This window comes from Haemaphysalis longicornis, unplaced genomic scaffold (genome assembly GCF_048455015.1).
Source record: "Haemaphysalis longicornis isolate Haplotype H1 unplaced genomic scaffold, Haemaphysalis longicornis Haplotype H1 scaffold_10, whole genome shotgun sequence".
Lineage (NCBI taxonomy): Eukaryota > Metazoa > Arthropoda > Arachnida > Ixodida > Ixodidae > Haemaphysalis > Haemaphysalis longicornis.
Window position 1 is genome coordinate 122525909 of NW_027526204.1, and position 12125 is coordinate 122538033.

General features: G+C 47.6%; 1 protein-coding gene across 5 annotated transcripts in view; it reads right to left on the bottom strand.

The window, feature by feature from the left end:
* Positions 1–351: 351 nt before the first annotated feature.
* LOC144159203 (cyclic GMP-AMP synthase-like receptor) overlaps positions 352–12125 on the bottom strand; it is a 74737-nt gene continuing 62963 nt past the window's right edge. For all 5 annotated transcript variants that reach the window (XM_077690546.1, XM_077690544.1, XM_077690547.1 and 2 more), the window contains 3 exons: positions 7907–8059; positions 5829–6256; positions 352–711 (listed from right to left, as the gene is read on the bottom strand). In XM_077690546.1, coding sequence (XP_077546672.1) covers positions 525–711; positions 5829–6256; positions 7907–8059 — 768 coding nt within the window. In that variant the 3' untranslated portion in view covers positions 352–524. The remainder of the gene's footprint in view (positions 712–5828; positions 6257–7906; positions 8060–12125) is intronic.

The following is a 12125-nucleotide window of genomic DNA, read 5'->3' on the forward strand; positions in this document are numbered from 1 at the left end:
GACGGAGTGAATGCAGTGGATGTAGTATTTCATTTGCTGTTGCAAAAACCAAGCATCCATAAATTTTTATACAGGAACACTGCAAGTATCACTTATGTGTTGATTTTCTGCCTCATATCTGCGTAATGTTTTGTTTTTGTTCAACAATGTTGGCAAGTACGAACATTGCTACCGGAATTAAACGTTAAGATTTAGCTGTGGGTATATAAAACGATTGCGCAGCTTCAGTTTCACCAGAGTTCTTCAATGCCTTTGAAGGACTCTGGTTTCACTTTGGCAGGGTGGTTGAACCGAGTCAGACAGACAGACAGACATACAGACAGACAGACAGAGCAAAATTTTTGCGTTTAAGTAGCCCAAGAAAAACAATCGCCTTTAATAAATATTAAAACTCCTATGTGTAATGTTTCGTGACATCCCTGGTTTCAGCACTGATCCCCGCATGGTTCACTACCCTGTGGTCCTTGGTTCCCGGAGCTTCCTGCTTGACTCTTGGTCCATTGTCCGACGCAGTGCTCGAGCCGTCAGTTAGCGACGGAGACGAACGGTGCTCTATTGCTGGCATCTTGGCCCTTGAAAGTCATCTCACACGTCGCTGGTTGGTCACAGGAAGGGTCCTCGTTTTCTTTGCCGCATTGAGATGCGTGCCAAAGAGTCACTGGGGCTGCGCTGTCCGAACATGGTGTAGCAACATCCACATTGCTGGAGCCCCTATGTTTGGAACGTGAACACATTGTTACTGGCTGCACAAACACTCACTCCAACTTTGTCATAGCACGAAAACACTCACTGCTTTAAAGCAGATGTTCGTATTATTGTATTTTGCAATTCCCTGAAGTCTTTTGAATGCTTGAAAAAACTCTTCATGGAGATCACTCCCCACAACTACCGCATTTTCCAGTCTATAAGTGTATAAGTCGCACCACCCTCAAAACAGAAGTTTTTCCGAGAACAAAACGTATATAAGTCACACCGGTGTATAGTGTGTACAAAACGCACTTGTTAATCAGGTAAACCCGTAGGGGATCAGTTCGTTAAAAAGTTCAGCGAAAGTACATGGTTGCAGCGGCCGCCGCCTCTGAACGTATCCCCCTGTAAGCAGTGCTAGACATGTGCATATACTGCCCAAAGTCTAGACATATCTAACTTCTCAAAAATGGTTTATTGATACACACAAATGGCATGTACTTACAGACGGCGTTTAGGCAAAACCATGGAAGCCTTCTTCCTCCGACTTGCTAACAGATAATTCATTCATTTAGACCATAGAGCCGCGTCTCTTAACGTGCACTAACATCACGCAACGCACAGGCACCTTTTCGAGCCTGGACCACGTGCAGCCGCCGCGTACCAAATTAATTTATGACACTCAATGGCTTTATGGCTTATGACACTCAACTCTAACAAATCTAAGTGCATGTCAATAACCCGGCGATCTATTTCTCCCGCTTGTACCTACAGAATTAACGCAGTCCCCCTCCAGCATGTTTCTTCATATAAGTACCTCGGCGTTTACATTACCAACAACCTATCTTGGCACACACCTACATCTGTAATAACGCTAACCGAACGCAACTTTTCTCGCGCTCCGCTGTCCCTCAAAATTCTACTATACCGACCACTAATTCGCACAAAGCTCGAGTACGCGTTCGCTATATGGGATCCCGCGCAGCACAATCTAATCAACGCGTTAGAATCTGTTCAGAACCGCTCAGCTCAGTTAATTTGTTCTAATTGTTCCCGTACTGCTAGCATATCAGAAATGAAATCTAACCTGACCTACCCAATTTAACTGTCCGGAGGAAACTGGCGCGACTTCATTTTTTTCATAAGATATTTTTTCACAACCAATCAATGAGGTGAGACCTCATTTCACAACCATCATACCACTCATCACGCATTGATCACCAGCATAAGGTTGCCATTCCGTTTTGCCGCACGAAATTCTTTTCAGCAGCCTTCTTACCGAAAACATGTGCCGATTGGAACCACCTTCCCTCTTCCGTTGTAACGATAACAGACCCTTTGTTGTTCAAGACTGCAATTTCTCAGCAATTTTTGTAACTATATGCGCTTTCCGTTATCTATCTTTGTCTTTTATATGCTTCAATTCTTACTACAAATACATTCTTTTTTTCAGTTGATTTATGTTGCCTTCATAATTTGCGCTTCTGACACTTGTTTCTTTTCTTTGTTTTTTTCCTTGTCTTTATTCCTTTGTGTGTTATGAAATGTTGTACCCACCCCCTCTGTAATGCCCTACGGGCCCGGAGGGTATTCTAATAAATAAATTCTATACATAAGTCGCACCAGTAGATAAGACTCACCAACGAAAATTTCAGAAAAAAACTGCGACTTATACACCAGAAAATATGGTATATGAGTTGGAGTTGTGGTGACTCGTCCAAACCTCAATGAATAATGTTGCACAAGCTGACAACAGCGCTTTGAAAAAGCATGTATGAGATGAAATATTGCAGCTGGCGTATGGTCGCTAACTCACATACATCATCACGATTGCAGAGCATTGGCAAAACCTACCCTGGAGGAACAAGAATATGTTACGAAGGCAGCATTATGTGTATTGGAACTATAATGAGGTATGTAGTCGGGCACATCCAATGCATCCCTTGATTATGCCATTTTCTCCACACGTGGGCAGTTGCTGGGCTCCAAACTGCTTGATTTTTGCTTGTTTGCTTCGAAAGGTGTCTCCTTCTGTCACTTGAATGAGTCGAGCACAATGTGGCCATAAATTTCGTGCAAGTCTACATGCTACATTTGTGCCAAGTTTTTGTGCAAAAATTGGTGTTGGGGCTTTTAATAACCAATTACAGGTTGGCCTCCGTGAAGGATGGAGGGTAGGTGCCAGTAAGCGATATGCGACCATTAGCGCAATTTCAAGGTACGTTGGAACAAAACAAAACAAAAAACAGCAATTCAGTGTAGTGGTACGAACCGGTTTCAAGGCACTTAGCTAGGTACTTATGGCGGCTTAACTGGTCAGATTTGCTTAAAACACCATGAACGCACTGGTGGTTGCGGTACCAGTCAATCAGATTTAAGAATTTCAAAATAAGCTCAAACACAGCGTTTTGCCCACAACATCCACGTTCACTCACTCAACAAAAAGCCTACGCTTTTTCCTCAACTCTTCTACAGACCTGTTACCCACAGGCGCTAAGACTTCACAGGACTCTGCTCCGGCACTATCGCCAGCAAACTTGTGTGACTCAGTCAAGGCTTAGTGGTTGGTCAGCCTGTGCATATGCGTAAGTGAGTGGGAGTGTTGAATTTGGAATATGAGAGCAAATACGGATGGATAAGTGAGTATGGGGACGAGTACAGGAGGTTAAAGGGACACTGAAGTGAATTTGTCAAGCTCCCGTTTTTGCTTGCACTGCGTAGACTGGCTCAAATTAGCACACTTTTCATCGTTTATCCGGTTGACAAATCGGTAATTATTTTACAAAGCGCGAAAGAAGAAAAACTACCATGCACGGTTTGCGGCGGCCGCACCAACTAAGGCTGTGACGTTGGGAGGAGGGGCGCCGTGATTGGACGATACCCAAGGTTAGCAATCACACAAGTTTCGGTTTCGGTTTCGGTTCTGTAAAACATAACCAATGGCTTTGTTGGATGGGCATTCTCAATATCTCAGTAATCATCGTACCGCGCTTCTGCCATGTTGTCGGCTGTAAAATGCACAAGATAAGTCTCCCAGGACGGCTTGTAGTCGTAACATTCACTAGCCGAGACCTACGCAGTGCATGAACGCCCTCCGCGTACCCGCAGACGCCCAAATGTCATGCGCTTTTCCCCCATATTTGGAGCTTGCCTCCCTCATGCCTGTATCGTAAAAAGCGTGTTCGCACCAGGCCAAGGGTCTGTTCATTCTGGCCTGTGCCCACTGCCTGCAAGCAGTCGGTGCTTATGGCAACAGCACGCCAACGAGAACTCGCTAGCGCGCCAGTGCCAGCCTGCGCGCGTTTTGTGAACTAGTTCGTGTAGCCATGAACGTTGCGGCCCAAAAAAAGGTGAACTCAATATAGAAAACATCGGCGGAAAACAAAAAAGTTAACTTACAAAAAAGAAAAGCACGCACCCGCGGAGATTCGAACTCGTGACTCGCAAAACATTTGCGGTGAGTTCCTAGCGCCCCAGACCGCTAGGCCACGGAGCGGGACGCGAATGCCTTCCTAATATAGGGTATATATTGTACAACCGGTTTACACTTTTATTTAGTTTTGGCATTTCAAGCCGCTTAGGTGACTATTTGTTGTACTGCGATCGTGCAGTAAGCGTCGCCCGAGTTTCCACAGTAGCTCACGTCTAGCAATTGCATTTCGTAGACGGAAAAGCGTTCGCAGATGCGTAGTCGTGCTGCTGACCGCTGTGCTTGTTCGCCCAGCGCAAAAAAGTGCTTCCCGCGCCCTAGTTTTACGCTGTACGGTAAAAATATCAGTTGATTTTATTTGCTTAGTACCTATATTGACTTCGCTGACTCTTCTCCCGCCTTCAAGAGGCCTTACATTTTCCTACTGGCGTACCAGTCAGCGAAGCGTCGCATGTGCAGCGCTTGTGTGAAGCGACCTTGACTTGGAGCTAGATACAGTGTACAAACAAACCAAGTAAAGAAAGGCACATTCTTCCATTCACAAACGTGTCCTGGCTTCGTTTCAACTAAGCGAACGAATTGCGACCAAGCAATTTTTTTTTAACCTCCTTGATTGCGACGACCCGCCGGCGGCCGGCGGACGAAACGCTGGGCCGACTGACTCTGTCGGCCGGGGAGCCGTGCAGTAGCGCAGCCGTGGCGCAGCCAATTGCCAGCTCATCCCCTCCTGACGTCACACGAAAACGCCACAGAAAATGGGCGAGCGTAAAGAGAGGAGGACAGCGTTTTCGAATTAGTTTTTCTACTAAATAAAATCGCGTAAACGCGCCTAGAGTGGTCGAAACATGGCCTGGGGACTCCGGACTACAATTTGCGCTAGTAGTCCCGCAATGTTTACATATCACTTCAGTGTCCCTTTAAGAGAACAAGCAAAAAGCTAAAATGCTCGTGTGTCAAGATTAAGAGAAAGTTCCCCAGGTGGTCAAAATTAACCTAGAGCTCTTAACTAAGGCACGCCTCTTTGCCCATATGAAGCTTCACCCCAATTTTTTGTATATTGATAAAAAGGAAGCACAATTGAGGGCAAGATAATAGCGACAAGAGGGCATGATTGTGCCTGAACATGATGATTTTAAACTACACAAAAGATCTTGAGTATGTCTGAGCGAGTACATCACAAACATGGAGGAAAGAAAACTTTGGAAAGAAAATTTCTCTGGCATCCCCAATGCTTTACAGAAAAGTGGGGGAAGTTAGTCACTTTCAAGACGCCCGTGAACCGTGTTGCTTGGTTTTTATAGCCACAGCAAGTCAATTTGGCTAAATGCCGCCAACAATCTTTTACGGTGCCCTAGTGTGTGAACAAAATTAACGGTAAAGATCGCAAGTATGGCCGATTTGCAACAGATTTTGTGGCATCAGCAGTGCGCTCTCATGCCCCGGTGTGCGTTATCAGCTGCTTTTTGAACGAAAGTTAGCGGCCCGGAGATCTCAGGCGAGGCACAGCAGAGGAGGATGAGGAAGGGTGGTGGGCCCAGTGGCTGCCTCCACAAGGCGGGAGCAGCTTCATAGACCGTGACCTCTACACCTCTCCTAGCCATTTCTTTCCTCCATGATCACAAAGGAGAAGCAAGTGAGTCACTAAGTGTGATCCCTGTATACATTTTTTCAAACTACGGCGACCAACCATACGTGGGAAAAATCAACACACCTTTGGGCGGACGCAGCCTTTTCATCTGTTGCTTTGGGCTTGCCATCCAGGGAGCTAGTGGTGTCACTGATGGCGTGCCTTTGGCGAGGCGGAGCCTCCACTGCGTCCACAAAAAAGCCTTCAGGGTTCCCATTCACTAGCTGACCGATGTCGTCCGAAGTTGAATCACAACGGGATGGGGAGCAGTCCGTTAATTCTCGAGTCTTCCACGTAAGCGGGGAACTACCATCAACGGGTGCAAGAGTCAAGAAGATCTCTTTGGCCGTCTCTGGAGCCTTCTCCAGCCGATCTATGGTATCCTGAAGGGATCCTGCGATGTCCCTTCTTGTGCTTTCATCCACACCTGCGATGAGACTTGTCCTGTCATCAAGAAGGTAGGAGATGCCTGGTCCTTCGGCCTGTAGCTCCTTTCGCATTCTGTCCAGAACCTGCGAGTGAACGCAAGACCACACACTGCAGCAGCACCGACGTGAATTTTAATCGCATAAACTGCTTCAGAAGTCATCCTAAACACTGGACAAGCTGATCGCCATGCCGTGACTGCATGTGTTGCAGCTTGCCTCCCCTTGTTTACATCACCTTTTATGTGCACACTTGAAACCCGTATATACCTTCTTATACGTCACTCACTATTATGTTTTCCTGGATTCCACAGACAACCATGTATTGCAATCCCACTTTATACGTCGTCATATCACGACATTACTGCTTGATACGTCACAATTATAGGGCAGCAATAATGAAAAAATACACTGGTAAAAGTGATAAAAGTGCGCGGAAAATGAAAAATAAAAAAAAAACTCTGAGCTGCGTTGTCTTCAACGAGCACTGTTGGCACACCACCGAAAACGCAGAAACGAGGACGCACGGCACACCTGTATCATCATCATAGTCCTCATCACAGTTGTCGCTACCCTATATGGATGAGAATGCGTACTCGTAACTGTGCCCGTACATTGCTGCATGCGTTTTATGCTAGAGTTTGCTGCGTTCCAGACTTTGTTTGCTTTTGTCAGAGCCATTTATGGTGACAAGACAACGGAAAACGCCCTCTCAAAGACAAACCTAAAAGTTCTGCGGGTAGTAAACAAGGAAATGACACGGGGAAAAATAGGTATTGTGAATGAGCTTGGACTGCCACAGTCGACTTTGAACTCAATTATAGGATCACATTGAACTGGACGCAGTATGAAGGCATGTGATGTGAGCGCCAGTTCGACAAGGCGATCTAAAATTGGAGAAAGGAAATGTTGTTCCGCAGCCCCAAAGGAGAAGCCCCAAACTTGTATAAGAGATGTTTTTGAACCTTGAAAGTGCCAAATAATTTATTTTGTGTTTGACCCATGGCTTACATCTTTTTATAACGTTGTGGCATTAGGCCTAGGCCGTACTTCATTGCATGCTTACATGGATGCGCAGGTACATCGCCATTAAGCGCTCAGGCGGTTGGGCCTTTATTGTCATCAGCACTCCCTACTTTAGCGTCGTGATGCCTAACCTTCAGCCACAAAAGCCGAGCTTATGAAGGCGCAGATAGCGAGCAAAACTCTAGCCATAAAAAATAAAAGGCGGTGTCCTGAACAGAAAGTTTCTGTTCCTGTTTCTAGTCGACGTGGCTACTTCATAAGATCTGGGTACCTTGGTACCGCGGCCCATATTGTGTCATACAAAGCGTGTCTCCCAAGAATTGCGTCTTTACACCTGCCCCGGGACCAGCGTCGCCACGGCCACGACATCGTCCATGTCCAATGCCTCCATCTGGATAACAACCCTGCCATGACCCGTCTACCAAGCCACCAGGCAGGCTAAGGAATGCCGTTGCTTGCACAGGGCATCCGCCATGGATGGGCATGTGCCACACATGAGCACCAATCCGCACCATCATTGAGAGCAAGGATGAAGCCGCATCTCTCTCGATCAACTTTGCAAAGGCACCTCGGTGCTAGAGGTTGGCCTCGTCCAAAGAGGGATAGGGCTTCACTCACTCACTCACTCACTCTCCCTGATATACAGAGAGAGAGAGAGAGAGAGAGAGAAAGAGAGGGGCACACATACAGTGCTGGCCATGCCACACCCACCTCCAGTAGCCGGGTAAACTGGTGCTCGTTGTCCCAGTCCGACCACCTGGGTGTTTGTTCTTTCTCTCTTGTGGATGTGTCCACCAGGTGACGCATGACCACAGTCTTGCAGGCAAAAGACGACAGTTTCCACTCGTTCTTCTGTACCAGCGCCTGCAACACAACACTCTTGCGCTATAATCCACAATGGCACATCTTCCCAAGGGACACTCGAGGGCAAGAAAACAGGAGGCCTGTGCTGATAGATTGCCACACTCACAAATATGTCTCTTAGATAAGGACAGAAAATTAGGAAAATATGTAACAAAAGTATTTCAAAACTTCCGGGTGAATTTGGAGGAGGAGGAGGGGTAAACTTGGTTGATTCAACCACACTTTAGTGCTTCAGATACCAGGCTCCAACTGGGATATTCACGCTTCACAACCAGCAACCTCTGGGGGGGCCTTTGCAGTGGCTGACGCAAGTGAGTTCCCTAGTGAAAAAACCCCATCATCGTGAAATACGTGCTCATTAAAAGCGCACCAAAACACTTTCGGGGCTCCTGTGCAGCAAAAACCACACCAAAAAAATGAAGTGTGCCAAAGAGGAGAGCTATGAACTAATTTAGTCGTGGCATCTTAAAGGGGCCTTCAAGACAACATACCACTTTGTCTCACTCAAAAGATTTGGTGTTTTACAGTACTCTCAGCACTTGTCCAGCAGAAAACGATTCTCTGTTAACTAAGCAATTTCACAATGTCAGCCAAAATGTCAGCTTTCTCACTGCACCCGTTGTGTTGAGACATCAGCAATGATGTATTAGACACCAGGGTGTCGAAACAAAACAAACAACCGGAACCAGGAAAAAAACAAACATAAATCGCCTGAACAAAAACGAGGAGGAGGAGGAGGAGGCAAAACGTTTATTGAGAAAAAAAAAACGGTGGGTGGCGTCCTCAGTTCAGGAGGCCGCGCGCCGCCGCTGCTCGCGTGGCCCGCTGGATCAGGCTGAGCTGCTCCTGCAGGTCCGAGCTGGTCAACGCGCATTCCCACTGCTCGGGGGTAGGGGAAGGGAGAGGAACAGGGTGTTGAGGGCACAGGAAGACGAGGTGGGCAGTGGTGGCTGGAACTTGACAGTCCGGGCAGTTGTACTCGAAGCGTGAGGGGGAGATGTGAGAGAGGATGGTGGAGTTATAGTATGTGCCAGTTTGTAGTCTGCGCCAGATTCGTGATTCTTCGACGGACAGGGTAGGGTGGGGCGGAGGATATTTTCGGCGAGCGTGGCGGTAGTGGGATAAGATGTCGGTGAAGCAAGGTGGAAGAGGATGGATAGTGGCCGTCGTAGAGTCCGAGCCGCCTGGCCCTGTAGGGAACGCCCGGAAGTGAAGCTCGCGGGCTGCAGCATGTGCTGCTTCATTCCCAGGGAGTGAGGCGTGTCCCGGGGTCCACACGATTGTTATTGTAGGTAGGTCGCGAATGGCTTTCAGGAGCTTGAGCGCCGCCGGGGGTACTCTTCCCTGGAGGTAATATCGGCAGGCTTGTTGAGAGTCTGTGATTATGGTTAGGTGGGTGGTGGGTGTGTGGGTGGCCGCCGCGAGGGCAATGGCGGTGGCTTCAGCAGCGTTCGAAGAAAGATGAAAGAAGGTAGCGGCGTTGAGAACGGTGCCCTCGTTGTCCGTGATTGCTAGGGTCGAGCGGGGGTGTGATGGGGTTTGGGCGATGTCGCTATAGCGAGCATCCGGGGCTGAGGAGTACTTTCGTTCAAGGTGCTGCACTCTGGCTTTGCGTCGGCCTGGGTTGTATATGGGATGCATGTGGCGTGGAATTGGTGCCACCTTGATATTGGTCCGGATATGGGGAGGGAGGGGGTGAAGCTCGTTATGAGGGTTCGGCGTGGGGCGGCCTAGTGCCCTGAGGACAGTTCGGCCGGTAGGAGTGAGGGACAGACGTGCCAATTGACTTGTCTGTTGTGCTTCGAGGAGTTCAGAGAGGGTGTTATGCAGCCCCAGTTGAAGCAATTACTGTGTGGCGGCGAAAGCTGGGAGGCCTAGAGCGATCTTGTAAGCCCGGCGAATGAGTGCATCCAGCTTGCTCTGTTCTTGAGGTTTGAGGCAGACGTAGGGGGTGCCGTATGTGAGGCGGCTTAGAAGTAGGGCGTGAACGAGACGGCAAGTGTCCTGTTCCCTCAGTCCATGTTGGTGTGTGCAGATTCGCCGGATGAGATGGATAAGTTGCGATATCGTGCCCTGCAGTTGTGGGAGGAGTGCTGCTCCAGACCCATCCACGTGAAAAGGCACGCCGAGAATTCGCAGGGTTTTCACTTTCGGCACCAGTGCATAACGTTATATTACTAGTTCATTCAGGAGTGAATCCGAGAAAATTTCATTTCGTTTTTAGTGGCAGGTTCAAGTATTTCAATTGCCATGTGGCGAGGTGGAAGATTTTTCTTGATTCACAAGCAAAAAATTTTTTTCTTCACACTGGCGCATTATTTCGGTAGGCTTGCTGCCTGCTTCCATACTTTCTTTGCCTGCATCGCTAAACGTAGAGCTGAGCTTCCTGTGCGATCGCAGCGCACATTTGGCTGCAATGCAGACGTCGAGGACTTGTGCATTTATTTATTCATTTTCTATGAATTTATCTATTTTATAACTAAATCATTGTTGTAGGGGGGTGTTATGAATAATCACAAATATTCTGAAACCAGCGGTGTTGTGAGTGTGCCTCCTCTTCTCGTCCTGCGTTTTGCTCGCTCGTTTCCCTTTTCTGAACAATATGAACCAACTAGCCCAGCAATTAATTCACTCTCTTGTACAAATACAATGTTTGGTGTGAACACCAGCATACACGACTAGCAGAGAAAACAGCGGATTACCGCTGCACACTCAACAAAAACAGCTACAAGTCATGTCGCACTTGTACGCAAAGTGGTGCCACAGCACAGCCAAAATCATTTCATTTAGGTTGTAAAAAGCAATTTCGGGTAAAATGTTCCTATCTTTATTAGTTTTTAGGAAAATGCTTGGAAGGTAGAAGCGGGCCATTAATATTCACCAATTTTTTTGCTGTTATCCCTTTATGTGGATGTATACGAGAAGGGGGGGGGGGGAGGAGGGCTGAAGGAACAGATGTTGGTTCTGTGCTACAGGAGTTTTAAAGTGTTCCACGAGACAGAGTGTTTTAAACTTGTGACGATATCACAGTTATAAGAGTTCATAACAAAGCGCACAGCCGGATTTCGGGTTGCCTCAAATTTATTCGTAATTATTTTACTATTTTAGTGTTTGGGTCCCAGACCAAGACTGGCGTGTACGCGCGTAGCCCGCTGATTTTCTGGAAGCTTGGAGTGTTAGCACCTAACAATTGTATACTTCACCCCAATAGGGCACCCTATAACAAATAGCGCTCGACGGTTTTTCATCTACGACAGCACCTTAATCAAATCTGGGTGCCAGGTAGAGACTGCTGGCATCTATTCTCTGGGAACCAAGGTGGAAACTTGGAGCGTCATTTACAGCTGCGCCATCAAAAGGTATGAAACAAGGAGCGCTTAAGTGTCCTCGATTTTTTTTAAGAGCAATAGACCCTATGCAAAATGCGCCCCGCCATCTCACGTCGACTCCGGTAACTAGGTCCGCCATTTTGGTACGGTCGTTTGAAACAGAAACCAATTAGCAAAACATAGAAGGCGGGCATTGACCGCTCTTGGTGATGGACTACAATGCCGGAGCATTGCTTCGTGCCGCAGTGCACGCAATGCAGAAATACCGGTCCAAATGGAGAAAAGGTACGTGAAGTTCCACGCTTTTGAACGAACTTTCTGACGTAAACTATGCCGAGCAATCTTTGTGACACGCTGGGCGCGGTGCGCTGTGAGCGAATATTTGTCGTTGGTTCGCTAAGCGCGGGATTCCGTAGTCCCTGTCCGGATGAAAAATACAGCTGCGTTGGAGTTCTGTGGTCCAGCCTTTGTATTCTAAATGAAGCCTGAGCGTGCGCCACCTATTCATGCGACTGACAGCGGCGCTCGACCGGGAAAACAGTACCACACGTAGCCAAAACTAGGCTGTTTCGTTACTCGTCCCTGTGGCTCTGCGCCCGCTTCATTTCATTGTTAAATGGTACCGCTTAGCCCCTACACTAGCCTTTATCTTACCTAGGGCTGTAAGTTGTTAGTTTCTTTTACGTTGCATTTAGCCGCGTCACGGCCATTGCAGAAGTGTCGTACACTGTTTTATG